This window comes from Antechinus flavipes, chromosome 3 (assembly GCF_016432865.1).
Source record: "Antechinus flavipes isolate AdamAnt ecotype Samford, QLD, Australia chromosome 3, AdamAnt_v2, whole genome shotgun sequence".
Taxonomy (NCBI): Eukaryota; Metazoa; Chordata; class Mammalia; order Dasyuromorphia; family Dasyuridae; genus Antechinus; species Antechinus flavipes.
Genome location: NC_067400.1, coordinates 516,550,213 through 516,576,952, shown reverse-complemented (window position 1 = coordinate 516,576,952; position 26,740 = coordinate 516,550,213). Strand labels below are relative to the sequence as shown.

General features: G+C 35.5%; 1 protein-coding gene across 2 annotated transcripts in view; it reads left to right on the top strand.

The window, feature by feature from the left end:
- ACER3 (alkaline ceramidase 3) overlaps positions 1-26,740 on the top strand; it is a 190,268-nt gene that overhangs the window by 94,011 nt on the left and 69,517 nt on the right. The window contains exons 3-4 of one of the 2 annotated variants that reach the window (XM_051987064.1): positions 6,177-6,229; positions 20,125-20,177. In XM_051987064.1, coding sequence (XP_051843024.1) covers positions 6,177-6,229; positions 20,125-20,177 — 106 coding nt within the window. The remainder of the gene's footprint in view (positions 1-6,176; positions 6,230-20,124; positions 20,178-26,740) is intronic. The other variant, XM_051987065.1, reaches the window with a different exon arrangement.

The window sequence follows — 26,740 nt, the reverse complement described above, 5'->3', positions numbered from 1 at the left end:
AAGAACTATCATATAGTGCTTGCTATGTGACATATACTGTGCTAAGCACTTTACAATTATTATCTCATTTGATCTTCACAATAACCATGTGCCATAGACTGTAAGACTTGCCTAAATGGAGGGAGAACTAGATGGCTCTTGAGCAACAGTATCTTATCTAAACTGTATGGCTCTCCTAGCACTAAAGCTCTCACTATAGGGGATGCCTAAATGATTGCTGAAATGGAAAAACAAACTTAAATTAAATTCTGATTTCTTTGTCCTTAACACTCTACTCTCTCCATCTCTTTTTGTCCATAATCCATTGTTTCAAAGCTGACTCAGAGCCTCTCTTCAGAAAAATCTTCCCTGACTTAAATGGGACCTGCTACCTCCACCCCTATTTAAGCTTCCTCTAGTACTTGCACATACAATTATCTTATATCTAATCTTTAATATCTATTCTAAATTGTATTATTCATATTCTTCTTAATTGATCTGTGGTTTTAGAATTAGAAATTGCTCCTGTAACATTACCGACAGGTGGTAATTTGACCTCCATTTGAAAAGATATTCAGAGATTAGTCTGAGTATACTGAGAAGTATACTCCCTCCCAAGGCAACACATTCCACTTTTTTAGAAAACTTTAACTGTTAGGAAGTTTTTCTTGATATTAAGGGAAAATTGTGTAGCTTGTTTCCCTAGGTTTTAATTCTTTCCCCTAGGGATGAGCAGAGCTAGTCTAATTAAACCTGTGACAGTTTTTCAAATAGTAATTGCTTACTTTTCACTTGGGTATGCTTAATTTTCACTTGGGTAATCTGTTAAATAGAGCCACTGTTCTTGGAGTCAAGAAGAGTTAAATTCAAATCCTACCTAAGGCATTTACTAGCTATGTGACCCTGGTCAGTTAACCTCCTTCAGCCTCACAATGATCTTCTGAAAAATGAGGAATGATGGACTCAGTGATCTTGGAGGTCTGTTCGACTAGAAATTTGTGGTTTAAAACTGTGAGTTCCCTTGACTGACCCATTTATGATGTAATTTCATGTCACCCCATCATCCTAGTTAATTTTTAGTGTCCCTCCTAAAATATGGCACCAAGAACAAAGCACAATACTTACAATGTGATCTTACCAGAGTGAAAAAACAGTTGATACTCTTACTCTTTTCTGTGGATGCTCATATTTTCAAGGTCATACCCACTTTTATTAGTTGCCCAGTCATACTCTTGACTTGCCTTGATCTTAAAATCTACCATCACTTTTAGATCTTTATCAAGTAACTGATGAAAAACTATGTTATCTGCATCATGTACTTGTGCCTTTGATAATTTTTAGCTTCACAAGTTGTAGAGAGGAGTGTTTGGACTCAACATAGAAGAGGCATGAGAGGACTTCCTGACAAATCCCTCACAATGAAATGGGCTGTCTTGATGAAATAGTTTCCCTTCATTGGATAATCATGTATGAACTCTTGTTTATGAGTTAAAGTGGATAATAACTGGAATTCTGTGATCTATCCAAAGACGTTGATTGCCTTAACTGTTAACCCTACAATAAAAAGTCAATCTGGTTCATATCTCAATTTAAGAAGAATTAAATCTACTTAAAAAAAAATAAGTATCTACTATGTATAAGCCATTGGGTCCAAAATACATAGTAATAACTAATATAAGGGAGTACAAAATAACTGCAAATGGCAGTTATTTATACTATCTATATTATGTTATCTATAGTATGGGAAATGTGAGAAGAGAAGATATTTTCATCTAAAGGGAAATGGGAGTAATGGAGATAGAAAGATCAAAGATAACTCTAAATAGTAAGCCTTAATGACTATGAGAATAGTGTTGAATTAGAAAAATTAGAAGAAAATTAGAATCAATAGAATTAGAAGAGTTGGGTTGACTGGTAGATTTAGGTGAGAATATGGGGATTTAATTTTGGATATGTTGAATTTGAATCAGCTACTTACTAAATAAACATTTATTAAGAATCTGGTATGTGCCAGACAGTGTGCTAAGAAATAGGAGTACAAAGAAAAGCAAAAGTCAGTCCCTGCTTTCAAGGAGCTTACAAATCTAATGGGGGAAACAGTATACAAATAACTATGTACAAATAAACTGTATATACAGGATAAATTAGAATAGTCAATAGAAGGAAGATACTAGAATTAAGGTAAATTGGAAAAGGCTTCTTATAGATAGAATATATGATTTTAATTGGGACTTGAAGGAAGATAGGGTAGGTAGGAGGCAGAAATGAGGGGAGGAGAGCATTTCAGAAATACCTAGAAATATGAGTAAAAATACCTAGAAATGAGAGAACTGCAAGAAGGCCAGTGTCACTGTATTTCAGAGTATATGGTGTAGTGTAAGGTGTAAAAAGACTGAAAAGGTGAGAGGGAGAAGCAGATTGAAAAAGGCTTTGAAAGCAAAACAGAAGCTTTTATATTGGATCCTAGAGTTGAAAGGGAGCCACTGCAGGTTGTTGTATAGGGGAAGGGGAGGATAACATGGTACTAATTTAGGAAGATCACTGGATAGCTAAGTGGAGGACAGACTGGTATAGGGAGACAACCAAAAGGCTAATACAGTAGGTGAGGTGTGAGAGTATGAAGGCCTTTGTCAGAGGAGAGAAAGGGGCAAGTGTAAGGGAAGGTAAAATAGACAGGCCTTGGCCACAGAGTGGATAGATGGGCATGGGGAGAGGAAGAGAGACTGAGGAGTCTGAGATCCAGGTTTTAACCTGAGTAGCAGTACCCACAAGAGTTATTGGAAATCAGGAGGAAGAGCAGGTTTCAGAAGGAAAGATAATGAATTGTTTTGAACATATTGAGGTTAAAATATCTGTGTATAGGACATCTAACTTGAGATATCCAATCGGCAGTTGGAGATGTGACACTAGAAGTTAAAAGGTTAGGTCTGGTTTAGGAGATTTAAGAATCATTTGAATAGAGATGATAATTGAAACAATAGAAACAGATGATCATCAAGCAAAATAGTGTAGAGGGAGAAGATCAGAAGGCAATTCCAATAGACTTGAGATGGAAAGTTCCATTCACAGCCAGAGAAAGACTTAATATAGCTCAAACCTAGTATTTTCACTTTTTGTTGTTATAGTTGTCAGGTTTTTTCCCCTTTCTCGTGTTTTTTTTTCCCTTTTGTTCTGATTTTTTTCGCAGCCTGATGAATATGGAAATATGTTTAGAAGAATTGCAGATGTTTAACCTATATCAGATTGCTTGCTGTTTTGGGGAGTGAGTAGAAAAGGGAGAAAAATTTGGAACACAAGATTTTGCAAAGGTGAATGTTGAAAACTATCTTTGCATGTATTTGGAAAAATAAAACGCTATTAAAAAGAAGTGATAAGATTATTATTGAGGTAGCAGATGATGTGGTTTGTTGGCACCAGATGATGTAATTTAGGAGGAAAAAAAGAGTTAGCTATAAGGAGAAGAAAGACATCATGAAACACAGTGGGAATTGAGAGGAGAGACACCATAAGGCATGGTGGGGTGAGAAGGGAGACCCCCGTGAAGAATGATGGGGGTGAGGGAGAAATGAGAGGAGAAATAACGTGGCATGGGAGAGGCGTGAGGGGAAGGACACTATGAGGCAGAGTGTTGTGGTGGACTGACCCAAATGAGTTCAGCAAAGATGGTGTGGCCACAGGCAAATTTATAGGGGAAACTTAACCCCAGGGATGTGACTGGGGATTCTGACTGGACCCAGCAAGATGGGGCCTCCACAGGGTGGGGGACCCTTCAAAGGCTGGGAGCAAGAAGCTAAATCAATTCCTATCAGTGCCCTACCCCAGAGAGCAATTCCATCAATATTTCATTCTTTCTCTGCCAATCCGGACTTAAGATCACAAGTGACCATAGGGTAGACTAGTCCAGAACAATTGTGGAAACAAGAGTGTGGAGAGCTGAGGAATGAGTTTTGACAAAGAAGTAGAAGCAGTCAGTTTGGATCACTTTTGTAGTTGGCAATGAAAGGGAAGAAACAGGCTGATAGCTTGGAGGGGTAGAAGGGTCAAGGAAAGGCTGTGTTTTTTCAGGATAGTGAAGAATTAAGTTTATGAACAGGAGGAGAGATAGAAAGAACATCAAAGGACCCATAAGACAAAAGAGTTGACGGAATAGTGTCATGGAGGAGGCAAAGCACTGAGCTCATGGGGAGTAACAGGAGAGTGATAAGTCCTTAAAAATAGTGAGAAACACAATTATTTGGAGCCAGATAATTCTTTTATATAGGTTAAATGTGATGTGGTTGGAACTTGATAAGGATGATACCATATAGTCTTGAAATATAGAGATAGCACTTTACATTTAAAAGACCATTGGGTAAAGATCTGAGTTGGAATATCTGCTCCACTGCTTTATTATCTTATAGCTCTGGGCAAGTTCCTTAACCAAAATGGGCCTCTCTTTCTTCATATTTAAAATAAGGGCACTAGAGATTGGAGGATTGTTCCCCTTGGATCTCTTATAGCTCTAATTCTATCATCTGATGCATAAAACAAGCTAATACTAAAGCTTACAAGTTATTAGAGTGTCTTGTATATTTAACTAAAAAAAAACTGGATTTTAATTGGAAGGTATTGAGAAGCTATTTTTAGAGCAAGTGTGTTTGGAGAAGATGTTTTACCCTTGGTGAAAAATCAAGATTAATATTTTAAAATGGTTTTTAATGTGTATGTTTAGTTTTTGTCTTTCTGCCTTTGGCTAAGATCATGGACGTTTAGAAGTTTGCTGTTGAAAAGGATCTTAGAGAACATGTAGTCCAAATCTATTTACATCTCCATCCCGTCCTTTCCCAAATTAAAATGATTTTTCAAGATTACATATCTTCTTTATGATTGAAACAGTGCCCCTAACTCTTTTGGGTAGGAGCAGATTTTGGAGGAAGGATAATGATTAGTTTTAGATATGTTGAGCTTACGGTGCTTGTGGGACATTTAGATGGAGTTGCCTAACAGTCTTTGGGAAATGCAGGTTTGGAGTTCATGGCAAAATATGTAATTTGGGATGCATATGTTATCAGCAGTTATTTCTGCACACCTAATTTTGACAAGTTTGTACATACAGATTTGTAGCTTCCCCCAACCATTGAAAGAACTGATGAGGATTTGTGCTCCACATATTCCTTATGATGGGCACAGTACTTTATATGTGTTTCAAATTAAAAGAGATTGCAGCTATTAAATTCAATAGCTATAAAGAAAATTTGAAAGTAGTGAAGCAGTGTATAACAGAGGCATAAGGTCTCATTCCATTTCCCTCAGAGTGGCCAAGATCCAACTCTGTTCTTTTTTTCTTAATTTGTATACTTTCTACTTTTTTATTATTATGGCTTTTTATTTACAAAACATATGCATGAGTAATTTTTTAACACTGACCCTTGCAAAACCTTCCGTTCCAAATTTTTCTCTTCTTCCCCCACCACTTCCCCTAGATGGCATGTAGTCCAATAAATTACACCTTTTACTTTTGAATGTCATAAAATATCTTTACTTTTTTCAATTGAAATCATATACTTTCTTTCTTTCTATCTTTTTGTGGTTTCTCCAATTAAAATCATCATCTTGTGATTAAAAAACTATAATTTATTCTACTTCTTTATTTTCCAAATGAACACTGATCCTCTCTTCTGAAATTCAGTAATACCAGTTGTCTCACTTCCTTTATTCTCCAGTCACAGCAAGACACAATAGTCCTGTTTCTTTTTTTCTGTAAGTGGAAAAAATATGCCAACATATTTCTTTCACTGCACAGTTAAATCAGTACATTATAATCTGCTTCCTAATTTTTCCAGTTAGACTATATACTAATCATTTCCCTGTAAATCATTGAGGATGAAAGTTTATTGTATATCTTACAAACCAGCTGAAGGTATCTCATGTCAAAAAGGTCAAAACTGTTTCTTCATTGGTTCTGTTTACATAGTCTGTCTTCTCTGTATTAGGACTTGCTCAGGAATATAACTTAATGAGGTAGTATTTTGTTTGCTAAAATTCTATTAATGAATTATTAATTATATTAGAAATTTTAAATTCTCTCTGAATTTTGTTTCCTTTGAAAATAACTAACACTGGTAATGATGTCCTGCTTTGCTCCTAAGTCCCTCTGTATACTTTTCTCGTCCAACCCAAATTCTGTGCTAATTGTTGTTTTTTTGTTTCAATTTCAGTGGTAGGATTGGGATCGTGGTGCTTCCATATGACTCTGCAGTATGAAATGCAGGTCAGTAACACCAGGTAGCTCTGAACAGGCATGTATTTCCCTTAATGCATAGCAGTGGTGAGTCTTGGAAAAAACAAAGAAAAGCATCTCCATACACTCTCCCCCTGCTCCATTATCCCCTACCCTACTCCCAACACCCAAGTTTTCCTGTCAGTTGAAACTTGTTTGGGGAATTTGTGTGCCTGGAAGAAGTGAGACTGAGAGAGTGGAAGGGATGAAGAGCAAATAAAGTCCATACTTATGTAATTCCACAAACTCATTTGTGGTACTGTTATGAATTAGAGCCCTGGGCTGCAAATCAAAAAAAAAATCTTGTCCCTTTCCCTCCCTGTGCCTCAATGTCTCTATTTATGAAATTAGTGGGGAGGGGAGAGGTGAAGTTTCAATTAGATCTAGATTACTTAGTATTTATTTGGTATGTTCCTACAAAATAAAAAAACACACCTCCTCAGATTAGACTATAAACTCCTTGAAGTCAGGGACTGTTTTTCACTTTTGTCTTTGTGTTCCTCATATATAGCCACAGTGCCTACCACATGGTAGAAGAAATGCTTTTTGATTGAGATTGGTTGAGTCTAATGGTCTTCCCAACTCTGTTATTCTGTATTGAAGTTCTAAAGGCCTACCCAATTCTGATACTCTCTGTGTTAGATTCCATCAAGTTCTCACTTTTATGTTCTATGTTCTAAGGTTCCTTCTAGCCCTACACAGCTGCCAACGTAATTTTCCTTAAGCCCAGATTTATGTCACTCCCTCACTCAGTAAACATCAGTGCTCATTTTTATGTATATAGGATAAATACACCCACACGTATGGATGGATGAATGGATGGATATGGATATGGATATATAAAGTCTCCAGTAAATCCTCTCTTTGATTTTTTAAATCCTTCACAATTTGGCCCCAGTTTTTCTTTTCTTTTCTTTTTTTTTTAATAGCTTTTTATTTACAAGATATATGCATGGATAATTTTTCAGCATTGACAATTGCAAGATCTTTTGTTCCAACTTTTCCCCTTCTTCCCTCCACCGGCTCCCCCAGATGGCAGGTTGACCAATACATATTAAATATGTTAAATTATAAGTTAGATACAATATATGTATACATGTCCAAAAAGTTATTTTGCTGTACAAAAAGAATTGGACTTTGAAATAGTGTACAATTAACCTGTGAAGGAAATAAAAAATGCAGGTGGACAAAAATAGAAGGATTGGGAATCTATCTAGTGGTTCATAGTCATCTCCCAGAGTTCTTTCGCTGGGTGTAGTTGGTTCAATTCATTATTGCTCTGTTGGAACTGATTTGGTTCATCTCATTGTTGAAGAGGGCCATATCCATCAGAATTGATTATCATATAGTATTGTTGAAGTATATAATGATCTCCTGGTCCTGCTCATTTCACTCAGCATCAGTTCATGTAAGTCTTTCCAGGCCTCTCTGAAATCATCCTGCTGGTCATTTCTTACAGAACAATAATATTCCATAATATTAATATACCACAATTTATTCAGCCATTCTCCAATCAATGGGTGGCCCCAATTTTTCTTTGCAGCTTATTTTACATTACTCCCCTTTCCGCACCAGATTTTATATTACTCCCCTTTCCACACCACATGGGTAAGCCCAACCTGTCTTCTCTCTGTTTCTCAGCTACAGCACTCTTAACTCTTCTCTGTGCTATTGGACCTGCTGTCCCTCATGCCTGAAGTGCACTCCTTTCTCACCTCTCTCATGAGAACTCATCACTAAATCCATCCCTGCCTTTTGTTTTTAAGTCATTTGACATTAGCATTTAAAAAATTACTCCAAATCTTTATTTCTGTGCCCAGTCTTTCTCAAAAGCTCCAGTCCTATAGCATCAACTGTCTGCTGGATATATCCACCTGGCTGTTCTATTAACATGTGGAATTCAGAATTTCCAAATTAAAATTCCATGTTTTTTTTCTTGAACTCTTCCTCCTCCATACTTCCCACTTTATCCTCCTGATCAACCTCATTCATAACCTCAAATGATCATTTACTCTGTCATTTACCTTACTCCATATCCCAACAATGACCAAACACTGTTGTTCTTCTGATAGAACATCTTTTGCATCTATCCCGTTCCTTCTACCAATGTAGCTACCTATTACTGTGGTTCAGGTTCCTTATTTTTGATCTGAACTATTATAATAATCTCCTAATTGATTTTTCTGAATCCATGTTCCCTCTTCTTAAATCTATCTTCCACATAGTCTTCCTTGATTCTTCCTCAACTTACCTTTTATTTCCTTATCTAAGTATATGTTGCATTCCTTAGTAGCAACATGGTCCTTCATAAGGGCAAGAGCTGCAGTTTTTACCTTTATGGTCCCAGCACTTAGAACATTGCTTGGTACATTATATGCACTTAATAAATGTTTATTGAATTGACAGCATCCAAATGTGAATTTCACTTTTAACATCCTTATTACAAGTACTCAAAATTATATAAATTTTTTCTCATCTATAAAATACTCAAAGAATTTCTGTGAACAAAATGACATATATAAAGCACTATATTAATCATTAGTATATAAATGTGAACTTTTATCAATGTTATTATAATTATTGTTAGAAGCTCATTAAATGCTTTATTATTTAAATTAATTGAATGAATTTCACAGGATCTTAACTATAGTTCCTATCAACTCTTACATATTTATCATTCTACTCCCTAAATTATTTTAATTATTATTTTTCAAAACTGAAAAGAGAAAGGGAATTTTTAAAAAGCATATGATAGATATACCAATTTAGATACCATAGAAGGAATTAACAATGGAATAAAAAAATTGTCCAGTAATTCATATGATGGAATCTAAGAAAAGAATATGAGACTCCGTGGCTTCAGATATCAGTCCATAAAAGCGCAGAAATTGTAACAAACAAGATAAAGTAGAAATCCTATTATGTTCTCATACTCAATACATGGGAGCTGAACAGTTGGATGGGTGTCCCTTCAATGATGCAGATTATTGCAAAGATTCTTGTATTTCATGTTCTTATGTCACACAACAACATGAGTAGAGTGATGGCATAAAAAAATAGGCCTTACTTCTGTGGGAAGCTTAAGATCCTTAAAGGAGCCTTGTAATTTTCCTACTCACTACTTCCTTTTCAACTCTAGACTATCTTCACCTCCATCATTATTGTGTGTCTTCAGTATTAATTTTGATGGACAAGCTATACAGTTTTTCCACCCAAATTATCACCCAAAGTGATAATCCAGGCAATTGATATCCATTTGGATTTTTTCTTAGTGGATGATCAAGCCAGACTTTTTTTGAATGCTTGTAGATTTCTTCCAGAATGATGTGCTATGTTTTTAGGACACAACAGAATCAGCATAATGTCATCTACAAATAGGAATATATAGAGGACTTACTGTATGCAGAATAAACCCTTTTAAACTTTGCCTCTGAACAGGATTTTTTTCCGTCTCTTTGTAGTGTTTGCCACAAAGATGGAAAAAATCATGGCTATCATATGATTCTCTTTTTTATTTTTTATCTTATATTTAAAATCAAAGAGTCATTGAAAAAATGTTAATGATTTTCAAGTATATGGACAGGAAATACACTTAGAAAATAGCCTTATTTAAAACAGCATTTTGTGCTACTGAATCAAGTACTTTTTTTCATAATCAAACAAATAAACAGTGTGATCTTATGTACTCAACATCTTTCAGATTTAGAGTCTAGTGTGTACCAGATTCTATCCTAAGTACTGAAGAGACAAAGAAAAAAAGCAATTTATGTGGTTAAAAAAAAAGTAGTTCATTGGTGAATATCACTTTGAAAGCCACCTTGTGCCCTGTTAATACTCCAACAAGAATACCCTAAATTTATATGTAGATGATTCACATAAAGATATTATAAAGTTGGGAGAATTACGTGGATGTAATTAAGTAGTTGCTGATCTTTTCAGTTTTCTCTTTTTTGATATTAATATGTGTGCTGTTCTTCTTCTTTAAAATAATGGTTCTCTCTGGGGGAGAGCAGGTTTCTCAGGCAGGTTTTCTGGAGGCAGCCTTAGTTTCAATTACAAGTAATAATCACTCCAATGCAGCTAGGTGCTAAAAGTTCAAATCTTTTATTGTCTCAAAATAGCCCAGTTAGTCTTTCTTAGAGGCCTCGCTCTCTCCTTGGTTCTAAGAGCTCTCTCCGAATGTCTCCAGATCCAAAGATTTGTCCTTCAGCCTCCAGCCAGCACAAAGGTAGAAGATGCAATGAATCTCTCTTGTCTCAGAGAGAGGGGTTGTGGGCTTTCTCCCAGAGTGCTCCTCTCCGACCCCAGTCAATGTTCCAAAGTACCTCCTGGCTCTAGCTCAACTCCTACTTGTGACTTCTTCTGAACTGATGCTCCTCCACTCTGAATCTTTTCAGCTGAACTCCCTTAACTGGGCTCACTGAAGCTCTATTTATGCTCCTTCTCCAAGAGAGGGATTATGGGTTTCTCCCATAGTGCTCTCTGGCCCTAAGAGCTTCAAGGGAGGTGTGAATTCACAGTTACAGTTACAGTACAGTTACAGTATAATCTCCTATACTTGTGAATTCCAGTGAGTACTTAAATACTTCTTGCTTACATGAGCTCTCTAAAGGTGTGAACATAAACATTATTGTCTATCAATTCTACTTAGTACCTTGTTTCTTCTGATCTATAACATCTCCTTGTAGGATCAGATCACTCATACTGAACCATGCTAAATTAGATAATTATTGTCTCTATCAACTCTAATGACTTTACACTTTGTAAAGATTCCAACAAATATGATCCAGAATTTTTTCTACTCCTTTAGTATCTTCTCCCCATAGATTCATTGCATATTAATGCTTTAAAAAAAAAAAAACCTTTTCTTGCTGGAAGAAGAGTCAAGATGATAGTGGATTTGGTAGCACTATAGCATACTACTCCTCTAAATCTCTTCCATAAAGATTTAGAAAATTCATGAGACCTTAATTCTGATGAAGACAATCAAGAAAATTATATAATGAATAACTTCTCTAACCCAGGGAGACTTAAGGAAACAAAAAGAGAGGTCTTTGGATACAGGACAGGATTTGACCAAAGCATAATATCCACAGAGCATTTCAACACCTAGGAACTAAAAGAGGGTTGAATCTGGATTCCATATTTCAAAACAAAGATAATAAAGAAAAACAAATTTCAAAACTATATTTTTAAAGTGTGTTTCTGATCCCAAGAACAGAATAGGAATTCATTGCTATAGTTGAATTCATTGTTGAGACCTGTAGTGGAATAACCAGAAGACTGCCACATTAAAGGGGGGCCCGCAGTACAATCACTCTTTGGACTTGCAGAGCCCCACAGTTAGCCTAGTAGTGGCTCAGTCCACCTCAGATCACATCACTTTGGTTGCACTAAAAGCTTGCAGACTTTCAGCCTGAATATGAAAACAGCAAAAGCTTAAGCCAGACATTTCCTTTTCTACCTCAATCACTCCTAGCACTAACCCAGCACTGACATAAAAGTCCACAGTCAAGAAGTAGACTAGAAGAATGAGAACTTAAAAAAATAAACCCACCATAAAGGCTCAAGACATACATCCAAAAGAAGAAAATGACTGAAAAACATCTATAAGCAAATGAAAGCATTAAGGTAGAAAACAAAAAAGATATGAGACTAAGAAAAAGATATAAAAAGTGAATTAATACCCTGGAATAAGAGGTAGAAAAATCTAGCTGAAGGAAAAAACTCATTGAAAATTAGAATTGATTAAATAGAAATTAATGACTCCAAGAGACATCAAGAAATAATAAAACAAAGTTTAAAAATTGAAAAAAGATGGGTAATATCATGGGAAAAGCAACTTGCATGGAAAAGAGATCAAGGGGAGATTATTTTAGAATCATTAAACTACCTTGAAAAGTCATGACCAAAAAAAGAACCTAAATATCATATTTTCCCCCAAAAAATCATAAAAGAAAACTGTCGGGATTTCTTTGAACTAGAAGATGAAATAGAAATTGAAAGAATTCACCAGTCACTTCCCAAAAGAAACTCCAAAATGGAAATTCTCTATACTATAGCCAAAAAGAAAATACTGTAAGCAACCAGAAAAAAATGAATTAAAGTACTATGGAGCCTTAGTCAGTATTATACAAGATTTAGCAGTCACTAGATAAAGGATTAGAAAACTTGATAATGATAATCCAGTAGGCAAAAATATCTAAGCTTATAACTAAGAATAACCCATAATTTGAGGAAAAAAATGCACCTTTAATTATATAGAGCTCCCAAGCATTCCTGATGAAAAGACCAAAGATGCACAGAAAATTTGACATAAAAATTCAGGAATCAAAAAAAGGATAAAAAGATAAAGGAACCACTATTTACATTTTTATATGGAAGATGTAGCTCAATTGCATCTTTTCAGCAGTATGATTCTCCTCAATATACATATAGTCAAACCTAGCTGCATTTCCTGTCTTCATTTTTTAAATATTGTTTCTACTACCACATAAACACAATCAGGAGCCAAGTATGGTAGTTCTACTGCCCTTTATTGGTGAAATCAATGTATTTCTTTGCACATCTTTTCCATTTTTCTTTTTGTTGACTTTCTTCCATTTTCATCCTTCAGTGCTCTTGAATTTACCTTCCACTGCTTTTTGAGATAATACTACTTACAATCATCCTTCATTATAAAATTTTACAAACAAATTTATCCTAAACCTGCTTTGCCTTTGGCCACCATTTCTCTTCACTTGGCAAGCAAGTCAGATTTTTCCTCTTTCCAGGCAGCAAGATGGTGCAATGGATAAAGATCTAAGTCTGTATTCAGGAAAACCTGAATTCAAATCTGTCATTAGAAACTTCCTAGTTGTGTGACTTCTGGCCAAGTCACTTAACCTCTGTCACAATTTCCTCAGTTATAAAATGGAGATGAAAATAATTCCTGCTTCCTGGGATTGCTATGAAGGCCAAATGAGATAATTTTTCTAAGCACTTAGCACAGTGCTTGGCACACAGTAGACCCCTATATAAATACCTTTTCTTTTCTTCCTTTTCTTCCCTCTTTCCTTCCTTTCTTTCTAGACGCTTTCACTTTTGTTGTGGCAATATGTTTATATCATTTAGATTTTATAAAAGTATTTTAATTGATACATTGTAAACTTTGGAGATCATTTCACATTTCTTTATTGCTACTTATTATCTAAATATAATCCAGTATTGTTGTTTTGATAACATACTGCATATTTTTTCATTCTTCTTTCTTTTTTATGAATTGTTGATATTTGCCCTGAAAAGTTAGTGTTCTAACTATACACAGACAGCTGATTCAGAATTGCACCCATATAAATAACAAATCTTTTCCTGTCAGTTGAAATATCCATTTCATTTTTTATAATATCATTTGGTACTTACCATTTTGAATGTTCATCACTTTTTTTTAAAGTTCATGATTTAAAAGGTTTCTTTGTAACTTACAAGTCTTTAACTTCTCTTATTTTTCTTAAACCATGCTTTTCTCTCTATTTCTCATAATTCTTATCTTTTCCCTCCATAATTAAGTCACTAAGCATCAGAGTATACTTTGATTTAACTTGGAGATATTACCAATTTCATCTTAAAATTTTTCTACTTTTCTGTCCACAGCAACTGATGCTGGTACTTACACATTATTTTCATAGCCTTATATAATTTCTTGTCATTTATGCTACATCACAGTATCACAAGAAATCCCATGAAATATTGTTTCTTTTTGCCTTTGAATATATGAAAAAAATGTGGCTCTTCCTTCCATCCAGCTGTTACTTCTTTGTTCTGGTTTTGTTTATACCATGAACATCATAATTACTAAAATTTATTTCCTCCAGAAGCATAATCACTCCTCAGTCATTGTACAAGAGCCTCACATTTAAGTATCATAGTTTATGTATAGTATACAAACCATGTGATTCTTCTTTTCTACCACTTTACCTCTATAACTATGAAGCTGAAGGGAGTGCTGTACAGAACTAAGGATGAGGCAAATGACTGGAAAATTGCTTTGAAAATGGTATATTTCATTCAATGAATCCATGATTTAACACTCCAGATACTTTCTACTATGATACTGATTGCAATCCATCTATACCCTTTTATATTGTGAAATCTTTGCCCATATTGTCCCTAAAATTCCACAAAGAATATGCCCCATTCATTGGAAAAATAGATTCCAGAGCTTTAAATATCATAATACAGTCAGCACTCTAGTTTGTCTATCTGTTACCATTTACCTGAATGATCTCACATTTTTGATGCACAATTAACTTTTACAGCCAATTTATACCCATTCTAGATCTCTATATTGCACTTGGGTCACCCACCCACATTTTGGTTTTTAGAGATAATGGTATACCTTGACTCGTAGAGCTCTATATTAGATGTAAAAAGTATTGGTATCAAAAAAAATTTTTGTTTAAAAGAGAAGCTCAGAATAATTTTAAAAAATAGAATACAGTGTTCCAAATTGAGTTTTACCTTCTCTCTTATTCAGGTCTCAGCCCTTCTTTTTCTACCTGGGTGATGAATTGATTATTTAGTTGTCCATCCCACTGCATATCTGGTTTCCTTCAAGAGGAATCTCAAATGCCTAGAGTCTGCTCTTTAGAATTACTTTGTATCTATTCATTCTGTCTTGTATATAACTACACATATACTTGCTTTATCCTCTATTTAAGTTTGTTGAAGGCAGAAAAGGTTCACTTTTATGTTTGTATCCCTACATAGGAAGGATTTAATGAATGTTATTAGAATTATTAGAATGTGGACAATAGGCATACTTTACCTACTTGTTTAGGTTTTATTTTTCCTGTAAGGTAAGCTAAATCCTTCAAGTAATTACAGATCTCTGTAAAGAATTTCTACAGTGTTGTTTGATTTGATGCAAGAGAGTTGATTAGAATGTCATTCACAAATAGGACAATTTAGAGTGCCTCACCTTCTACAGGAAATCTCTCTTCCATTTCTAATTCCTGCTGGACATTACTCATAATAGTAGCAAATACTTTACCAGAATACATCTCACTATTCTATACTTTGCTTGATATTAATAATCATTGGCCCATCAAACAAAAATTTTCATCTTATCAATGAATCTTATATCATCTTGATATGCATAGTAGAAGCATTTTGTTAAAAATCCTTTAAGACTCTATTTGCTCTATCCAGTCAAAATGATATAGGATGTTATTAAAGTCAGCAAACAATAAACACAATAATATATTCTTTTCACCTTTCCAATCATCAATGTGACAGAAAAGATGTCTGTAATAAGAAGTCATTCATACCCAATGAATGTATATGTGTATGTACATATGCATATATGTCATTCATGTAATAGTTTTATAGATATAGGTATGTGGGTTAGTAGTTATATCCTCTCTAATGCCTATTTCAGTAATAATGTCATCTATAATTTTTTCCAAAATTTCAGTATCAGGCTCTCAGACAATCTTGAAAGCTAGTTCCTTGATATTTTCACTTGAACATGGATTTCTTATGTGTTTTTGCTTGATCCGTCTTCCTATCTCTTTTTCTCTTTAAGCCATTTCATTTTCCTCATGCAGCATATCAGAGTGCTTTTAGAGTTTAAAAGTAGGTGTTTTCCTGATGTAGAACTACATGTAGAACACGTATCAATGATGACATAAATACTAATGTAATTATTCTATTTCATGTCTATTGCCCTTCACCCAGTGTCATCATTTAGTGCTCTTCATTAAATTTTGAGAATTATTTTGCATTCTAAAGCAGCATTTATTATTGGATTCCATGTCCTCCTCCTCTGCTACACAAGAGTGTTTTACATCAAGGAAGTTTATATATTCTCTATATTCATCTTTGTGTCAGTGGCTAATAATTTGTATTTCATAGGAAATGATAGTAAGCTATATTGATATGTTAGTATTTATTTCTTCTTTTTCTAAAGCAACTAGGTGGTTGGTACAGTGGATAGAGTTCTGAGCATAGGGTCAAGAAGACCTGAGTTCAAATCAGGGCTCAGATATTCACTAGCTTGTGTGATCCTGGACAATGCCTTTGTTTCTTCTTCAAAGGAATCTTGAAGGCTGGTGAGTAGAGCATGAGCTATGGCAAGTTCTACCGTCCTGGAAGGACTTTAATATGGTCCTCAGAACAAATTGTTTGATCCTATTGTTTGAGGACTCACTTTGCTGAATATAAAAAGGAACTTTACCAGCAAATTGGTCATTAGATGATGAATCATCTTTCTTGGTCAACCCATGAAATAGAAAAATATAAACTAGTCCTTAATTCTTTATGTGACCTCTTTCTGTTTCTTTATCGGGGGTAGAGTGAAAGATAAAAAGAACCATGTGATATTCAAAATCAGGCCGATCTGTTCATTCTAAGGCATCCTGTGTTGTTTTCTCAGCCACCCAGAATGGGCTTTTTAATGATATAAATCCTAATGACTGAGGCTACACTAGGTTTTACTTGGAAGATTCTGTACCATCACTGAGATTATCTGGAAGATACTAGATGTCTGTTGTTTGTCTTGCGTTTTCAAAGAGGACCAATGACATCACAGCGTGATGTCTTCACTGTTCATGAATTGGATTTAAGTGGATTTAAGAGTTGTACAGAATCTTCAATCTTACTCTTTTGGTGTTATCTAAGCCCAGTGGCAAGACAGTGGTTAGGAGGGCTGGCAGTGGCCGGGGAGGCAGTGGATGACTTAGGTATCTTTGATGTCTGACCAAGTGTTCCCCAGAGCCTGCTGTAGTTGCCTTCCTGGCCATTGGAACAATTCATTCTGTAGTTGAAGAATCATACTCGAGGTAGAATTCACCATACAAGTCTGAGGCTCACTGGAGTCTCTCACCCTGGCTTAGTCCATCTGCCAAGATAATTTTACTGGGGTGTGACTGCTGCACGTGCTACAGCTTCTGGGAGTCACCACTGAGAGTTAAATGCTAGGCAGGCTTCAAAGGTGGATGAGCGGCCCTGAAAAGGGCTTGCTTAGTCCTCTCTGAACACATCGTAGGCTCTACTGGATCTCTAATGGCAGAAGATCTAATATGAGTCACGATGACAACTGGCCATATTGCTCAATGGTCAGACTTTGCATCATCTTTCCTTTTACAAAAAGCCTTTCCATTTTCTTGTGTCCAGAAGATCCACCCCTTTACAGGAAAACACAAAAGACTGGTACCTTGAAAAATAGCATTTTAGAGAAATACACATAATTATTTCAAAATAACTCACGATAACTCTCCCAGTGTAGATTTTCAGTAGCATTACAAGATCTTTGTATAGATGAGTTATTGTGACCAGAACAAAACAACAAAAAAAAAAACCTCACTTTTTTGTGTTAAACAAATGTCTGCTTTTTGTTTTAATTTTAGAAAATGGGAATAAATTTCCCTGGTGGAATTTGAAGGAAAATCTGCTGTTGGCTGACTAAAGATTAATTACATTCTGGTGGCCTTTAAAAACCTAAATTTGCCAGTCTTGGGGGAGGGTTAAGGCAGAGTTAAGGCCAATATGTGACTTCTGCATTTCTACAAAAAAACAGCAGATGTGCTGAGTTGTTCATATTTGCTGTTAATTATTAATTTCATAATAAAAATAACTTCTTTTAATAAAATTAAAAGATCCTATCATTTTAATTTTAAATCTCATTCTATGGACCATGATTACAGGATATCTCAAAATCTTAAGTGTACTTTTCAACTATTTGGTATACTCTGTATAAATCATGGAAGAATAAAATAAAGAGAAAGGGAAATTCTCTTTATTGTTTTTTAGAATGTTATTTTAATGTAATTTTATGGGTCTTTCTTAAGAGGCACTATTCCAAAACAATTTTATTTAATACCCTTCTTGTTAAGACATGCATATTAATATTGCCATTAAATTAAGAAAATTATCTTTTTGCCTCCCTGGAATAAAAAATTTATTCAATTTTCATTGTAGCTTTCAAATGACTCATTATAAAAAGCTTTAATTTGACTTTCATAAACATTTTTCTAGTAACTGAAGCATATAATAAGGAAAGAATAAATTGTGAATCTATTTTTTCCTTATATTAAACAGCTTTTAATTTGACAAAGGTTCAGGTATTTTTATTCTACTGACTTCCTAGATTATCTCTTCATTTCTGTTTCATTTTAATAATTAAAGAAGCTTTGGAGTGTTGTGTCTACACAATTGCGATTTAGATAATATTTAAACTATTATTTAAAAAGTTGCTTTTTACAGCTAATTATTTCTATTTCTTTTTTACTGACACAGTTAACAAGATATTTAATCATCAAATTAAACTAGAACCAGCAGCTATTAAACTGGCCTTAGTTTGACTTAGGAAACCATAAATTCATTTTCTGTGTTTTAGTAATGTTTTTGTAAAATATTTTGCAATTGTGTTTTAATCTGGTTCTGGAGTTTTGCCAGGGTCATATCTCAGAAGTAGAGAACAGTTTTTCTTAAGGATTACCCTATTTCCCTACATCCAGTCATTTGGCCAGGTCCACAAAATTAATACTGTAAACTAATGCTATAATTACTCCCTTTCTAATCTATAGTCATCACCCTTGGGTAGACTTTCATTACCATATAATTAACTGTTCTCCTTGGGCTACAGTTGATTTCTAAATTCCCTTTCAAATCTATTATGATAGTGTTTCAGGAGCTTTTTAATAGTTCTGCCTGACTCCATTTTCTCACTACTCCAATTCATCCATAACATCTAATGACTAATCTTTCTTGTGTATAGCTCAAAATACTTCTAGTAGTTCCTTTTTGCTTATTGAATTAAAGTCTTGCTCCCTCCCCTGGCACTCTAGGTCATTACAGCAAGATATAATGTATATATCACTAAATTTAAAGTCAAAAAACCTGAGCTCAAATCTCATTATTACTCCTTGCTATGAAAATAATTTTAACCACCCCCAGCCCCACCACCAAAAGGATCTTTAGGCACAGGGCACACTGAGAGCAAAGTCTAGAATTTAGATTCTAGATCATGGTGTCAAACCTAAATAAAAACAGGGGTCATGTATCCAGTTGAATATTGACTTAGAAAAACACATTAATATAATCTGTGTTCCTGTGCATATTTACTTATTTTATTAAATATTTACTAATTACATGTTTATCTGATTCTGCACTCAAGTATTATGAGCAATATCTTTGACATCTCTGCTCTGGATGAATCTTTTAAGTTCCCTTCCAACTATAAAGTCTTTGACAATCAAGTATTAGCCTACTTTTCTAGTCATTAACTGTTCCTCTCTATGTGCTCAAAGTTTCAAAGTGGTCTACTTTTCTTTTCTCCATATATTCCCCGTGTTCTCCTAACATTATATTTTTGCTCAGGTTTTTTCCCTCCATTCCACTCCCACCAATTCAAATCTTAAACATCTTCTAAGACCCAGGTCAAATGGGACATCCTCTATAAAGTTTTCCTTGATTTTCCCAGTAAAAATCTTTTTTTCCTCTGACTTGCATAGCATTTTTTGCCTCTCATGTCCTTATGTTTCATTTGTATTGCAGTTATTTGTGTATCATATATCTATCTTTTACATTGTAATTCTTTGAGAGCAGGAGATTTTCTAATACTTAGCACAGGGCTCTATATGTAATAGCTGCATAATTTTATTTGCTGAACTGTTAAAAGAGCTTTTCAAGCCTTAGCTTTACTTTAAAAAATAAACAAAGTACAAATGGTCAGGGAAAAGTGATACATACTTTCTTCAGAGCAATAGGCATATGTGCCATCTTCCCCTAAAGTGGCCTTCCATCTGCTACACACACACACACACATATACACGATGTTTTTCTGTATTGTTATGTTCATTTTGATGTGAACAGTTATTCAAATTTTGTGTCTTTTCCTTTTGTAGCTATTGGATGAATTACCCATGATCTACAGCTGTTGTATATTTGTCTACTGCATGTAAGTACTTGCATTTCAGAAGAGATGAACCAGCAGTTTGAGTTGCAATAAGATATTCCAAAGCCTTTCTTTTTTGATGTCTGGAGTGCAAGAATTATCATCCAGATGCTATACATGAAAGATGTAACTTGCCTCCGGTCACACAGTCACATGTGTAAGATCCATACTCAAATATTGGTGTTTTATGTCTTAAGAGACCAGTGCACTTCCCACTATACAGTGCTTCCTCTCAAAGCTTTAATTCAGCTCTGAGGTTGATAAATAATAGTTAATTTATATCAGATAAAGTCATATAACTTTAAATAGTTTGAAAAACATAAGTGTTACATACACTCCATGATTTCATTGGTGTCCTTGTTCTTTCTACTAATACAGATTTTAATACCTCTGCACCTGAAAAAATATTTCTAAAAAGTTTCTAGCATAGTTTATGTGATCCAAAAATGCATCTCCTGATGTCTTAACTTCTTAGTAATGAGCCTCTCTTTCTGTAGGCATTCAGACACATAGTCAGTCTTCATCTCTACATCATGATGAAGAGTTGAAGGAGAAATTTATTGGCAAAAGAATTATTCATGTTGAATATAAACTTATATTATCTCAGAACCAAAGTTCCAGTTTAGAAAGGAGCTGACATAATTGGTTTAAAATTGATTGTCCTCAGAATCAGTGTCTCTTTATACCAGGAGTGCCTGGCCACACATAATTGACCCTTGTCTTCCTACTTTAAAACACTGCATCTGGATGATATTGGCAATATCTAACATTTTACTTTCTAAAGCTATTTTACCTTTTCTCTTTACTTTGAAGACATTACTTCTCGGAATTTCACTGGATTTTTAATCTCTCTCTCTCTCTCTCTCTCTCTCTCTCTCTCTCTCTTTCTCTCTCCTTTCTCCTCTCTCCTTTCTTCTCTCTCCTCTCTCCTCTCTCCTCTCTCCTCTCTCCTCTCTCTCTCTCTTTAAACCTATTATCTCCCCCCCAATTGAGATCTCCAGCCCCTGTTCCCTTTAATCCTTTTTTCAGATCATTGTTCCTGCTTTGGAGATATATGGGTATTTAGGGAAGACTAATATCTCTGGAATAAGGGCTGTCTGTCAAGCTCTCTTTAGGGCTGCTTTCCCCCTTGGTTATCCATCTGCTATCCAACTCTTACGCTTTCACCAAGAAGCTATAGAATGAGCAGTGGACACTCCCTGAGCTAACCCAGATGGCTAACCCAGACTGAAGATAATTGAGGAGTCTGAAACCTGTCAGTGAATCAGGGCATATCTACCCCAAGCACACAAAGACTTCCCCCAACAGAATGGATAAGAATGATTTGTTCCAGAGATCATAAAGGTGGCTGAAGAAGGTGCTGTGGGGTCCTTAGAGCTTGGTTAAACATCAGAGAAGCCAAAATCACTTTTTGCATCTTGGCCCATTGCCAATCATCTTGACTTTTGTCTTGTACTGGACTTTGATGACTGGAAGAGATAATGAGACTGACAACTTGACACAACTCTGTCTCTCTTAACCAAGTTACGTTCAAGTCAAAAGACATTCCCCATGCCTTTTTATCTACCTCAAAGTCCTGTGGCAACAGGCAAGAGGCAAAGCAGCAGGTGTGTGTGGATACCAAGGGACCTGTAGTCAGAACCCTGCACACAGGCAGCCCAGGCCTTAGGGTCATTTCCTCGCTGGACTGAAGCAGTGGTGGGATTTGGTAGACTCCTGAGCACCTTTTTAAATACTGATTACCTGCTAGAATGAGGTAAGGACTAGAAGAAGCACTCTACCCAAAGGGATCATCAAAATAGGAAAAGGACCCACATGTACAAAAATTGTTATAGCCACTCTTTTTGTGGTGGCAAAGAATTGGAAATGGAGGAGATGCTCATTAATTAGAGAATGGCTAAGCCAGTTGTATTATATGAATGTAATGGAATACTGTTATGCTAAAAAACGAATGATGAGCCAACAAGTTTCAGAAAAAATCCAGAAAGTCTTTTATATACTATTACTGACTGAAGGGAGCAGAATCAGGAGAATGCTGTGCAAAGTATCAGCAGCATTGTGTGATAATCAACTTTGATAGTCTTAGCTCTTCTCAATAATAAAATGATTCAAGAAAATTTTTTAAAATTCATCATGAGAAATGCTATCCACATCCCAAGAACTATGGAGTCTGAATACAGATCAAAATATATTATTTTCACTTTTTTGCTTTTTCCTTTTGTTCTGATTCTTCTTTCACAACATGACTAATGTGGAAATATATTTTAATGTGATTGTACATGCTTAACATATCAGATTGCTTGCTATCTTGGGAGGGAGAGAAAGAAGGTAGAAAAATTTGAACTTAAAATCTTACAAAAATATATGTTGAAATATTTAAAAATAAAATACTGTTAAATGAGAAAAAAACAAAAGGTACCCTAAAAATTGTTGCCTCACCTAACCAAACCTTGGCCTGCTTACTTCAGCAGATGGGGATCCTACCCTGCAGTTGAAATACACAAAAAAGTACAAAAAAACTTGCAAAGATGATTCCACTCACTATTGGTCAAAGGAATGTGTGCACACTTATGGGCAGCTTGAAAGCCATTAGATCTGAAAGATGACCAGCTCTTGTTGCGGGAACAACTGCTATTTAAATAGCAGTCCCGAGTGAAACAAAGCTGACAAATGAAGAACAGCTTACTGAAGTAGGAGCTAGATACATGCCTTTCTGGAGTGACTAGAGTGATGAGAAACACCATGAAGCTGGCATAAGTTTTAAAATCAAAAGTAATTTAATCAACAAGCTTATATGCGTCTCAAAAGGAGTGAATGACAGGCTTATTTATGACAATGCAGTTGCTACTTTCAGGAAAGCATCATGTTGGTGCATATGCTCCCACTGTGATGAATCCTAAAGAGGTCTAAGAAAATGTTTATGAAGACCTGGAGACCCCTCAGCATCAGTGTGCCAAAAGAGGACAAACTTGTAATTATGACTTTACTAGATGGAATAGACACAGACACAGATATGTCTGGAAGTCCTTGGGAAGAATGGAGTCAGAAACAAAAACAGCAGTGGTCACCCACTACTAAAGCCTTGCAGGTGTCTTATGGCCATTTCACCATTAACAATGGCTTCCATTTACCTAAGTGCCATAAAATGTCATAGATGTACCCTCACAGCAAACATTGGCATTATTAATAGACACGAGATATGTGAGTTGTTGAAGGTGATGTGTGGTACAGAGTACTGCATAGATTATCCTCTCCAAATTAAACGTTCACGTTCAATGAAAGTGTAATCCCCAAAACAAGGTAACTACCAGAATACTTAATGTCAGCAGGATAGAGCACTTCCAGTGTGAACAGTTTGTTACTAATTTGGAGGGAAAGCTGAGCCAACACAGCAACAGTGGAGCAGAAAAGGAGTGGGCAGCTTTCAGACGTGGTGTACAGCACCATATTTATTCATCTGGCTCAGAACAATTGCAAATATCAGAATTGGTTTGATGAAAATGATGAAGACATTCATAAACTGCTAAATGAAAAAAGAACTCCACAGGGTTACTAGCAGGTTAGTTTGTCCATCTCTAAGAAGCCAGTGTTTAATACCATCAAAAATCAAAGCAAGGTTTAGAGAGTTGCAGGATTCTTGACTCAGTAAAAAGACATGTGCAATTCAACTTTATGCTGACAGTAATAATCCTAAGCACTTCTATGATGCTCTGAGATAATGATGGACTAAAAACTTAGGGTGCATCTCAGCTACTCAGCACTAATAGAGCCATGCTAATGTGTAATAAAGGCATGATCTTGAAGAGAAGGGCCAAACACTTCCATAGCATTCTCAGTAAATTGTCATCAGCCATATGCCTTAGGTGGAGGTATGACTGTGCACTTCAGGTAGAGGTTGATTTCAGCCAAACTTCCAATTCAAGAAGAGGTTTTAAGTGTCATTAGGCTCTTTTTGTGTCACAATGCACCTGGTTGTGTTCCAGGTGACTTACAAGTCATGGGTTCCACTGCTAATATGAAATCTGACTGAAATCTTCTGGGTTATGTGGCAAGAGGAAATTATTCCCCAGGAGTTCAAGGATGGCTTCCATTGTTCATCTCTATAATGGAAAAGGAAATAGGTTTCCTATGACAATCACAGGGATGTCTTTCTCTTAGTCATTGCCAACAAGAGTCTTAACAGAGTCTTCCTGAACAGGCTGATTCTTCACCTATGGTCATCTACCTAAGAGCCAGTATGGCTTCAGAAAGGACTGGAGAACTTTGCTTCCTGACAACTCCACGTGAAATGACAGGAGCAGAACAGAGGTCTGTACACAGTATTCATCAGTCTGGTCAAGGCCTTTGTACTGTCAGTCATCAGAAGCAAAAATATGGTCACCTAAAAAAGTTCCTCAGTACTTTATGACAGTTTCATGACTATGCTTACACTGGCTCTGGGTAATAATGGTGTTCTTATACTTTCCCAATCAGCAACAGAATGAAATAGGTCTTTGTGTATGCTCCTGTGATTTTTAGCATGATGTTTTCAGAAATGTTACCAGACATTCAGTGAGATGTCTTCAATGGTGCCATTATCAAGATCAGCTACTATACTGATGGTAAATTATTTTTCTTTTTTACAATAGCTTTTTATTTTTCAAAATACACGCAAAGATAATTTTAAACATTCAGCTTTGCAAAACCTTGTGTCCAAATTTTTCTCCCTCTCTTCCTCCTCACCTCCTTTCCTAGATAGCAAGTAATGCAATATAGAGTAGCATGAGCAATTCTTCTAAACATTTCCACATTTGTCATGCTGCACCAAAAAAAAAAATCTCATCAGAAAGGGAAAAATGAGAAAGAAAAAAGCAAGCAAGCAAACAACAAAAAAAGGGAAAATACTATGTTGTGATCCACTTTTAGTCCTGATACACTTCTCTCTGGATGCAGATGGCATTCTCCTTCACAAGTTTATTGGAACTGGCCTGAATCACCTAATTGCTGAGAAAAGCCAAGTTTCTGATGGTATATTATTTAACCTGAAAAGGCTACAAGCCAAGACTACTGTGGAGGGAAGAATTGGTGCTCAACTTCTTGTTAATAGACACATTGCAGCTTCTAAGGCTGAGATGCAAGAGAGTATTGATTGATTCACTGCTATTTGTGCTCATTTTGGCCTAACAGTTAACACCAAAAAAACTTAGGTTCTTCACCAGCTAGCAACAAACCATCTATATGTGGAACCATCTGTTACAGCAAATTGAGAAATTTTTTGATACTGTAGATAGGTACACTTAACCTTGGCAATATACTTTCCAGGGATATATAGTTAGATGATGAGGTTGACTCCATGTATTGCCAGAGCTAGCCTAGTGTTTGGGAGGCATGAAAAGAAAGTGTGAGAGAGAAGAAGGTATTAGACTGACTACTGAATTGAAAATCTACAGAGGCATTATGCCTGCCTCATTGCCTGTGAAACCTGGAAATACTTTTAATATGGAAACTGATCACCTAGAGCATGAGAAGAGGACAGAGGAGAGTGACCAAAATATTGCCTGGGAGGAAAGAATTTGATACCATGCCATACAAAGATTTGTTTGGGAGAAGCTCCTAGATTTTATAGTCACTTCTGGGGAAAGGAAGTAATTTTTGATCAACATCATTGATTGCCTTGATATAGACATGGAATTATCATATAGTAAAAAGAGTAATGAGTTTGGAATCAGAGAACCTGTATTTAGATCCCATAACTACTAGCAACACCTCTATCACATTGAGCAAGGCTCTTACTCTGTCTATTTGAAAAAAAGTGTTAGGAAAGGGATCTTAGTCAGCCAATTAATCTATCTAAATCTGTACTCTCAATAATAGTGAAGACCCATTTTTATTGATATCTGGTAAAAAATGTGAAATAAATTATCTGTGGAGCTTTAGAAGAAGTATCTCCCTATAAGGCACCTCTAGTCATTGGAGTAACTTTTGTATTTTTCTGTCATATATATTTCCCATCATCACTTCCATTTTCTTTACCCATAATTTTGAAAAGAAAATATTTTTATTTCTGTCTTTTAGGATAAGGAAATTCTATGCCCAAAGGACAATCAAGATGTGCATACCCTTTGATCTAGCAGTGTTTCTACTGGGCTTATATCCCAAAGAGATTGTAAAGGAGGGAGAGGGACTCACATGTGCAAAAATGTTTGTGGCAGTTTGTAGTGGCAAAAAACTGGAAATTGAATGGATGCCCATCAATTGTAAAATGGCTGAATAAATTATGGTATATGAATATTATGGGATATTATTATTCTATAAATAATAATCAGCAGAATGAGTTCAGAGAGGCCTGGAGAGACTTACATGAACTGATGCTAAGTGAAATGAGCAGAACCAGGAGATCATTGTACATGGCAGCAAGAAGATTATATGATAATCAATTTTGATGGACGTGGCTCTTTTCCACAATGAAATGATTTAGGTCAGTTCCAATGATCTTGTGATGAAGAGAGCTATTTACACCCAAAGAGAGGGCTGTGGGAACTGAGTGTGGATCACTACGCAGCATTTTCACTTTTGTTGTTCACTTG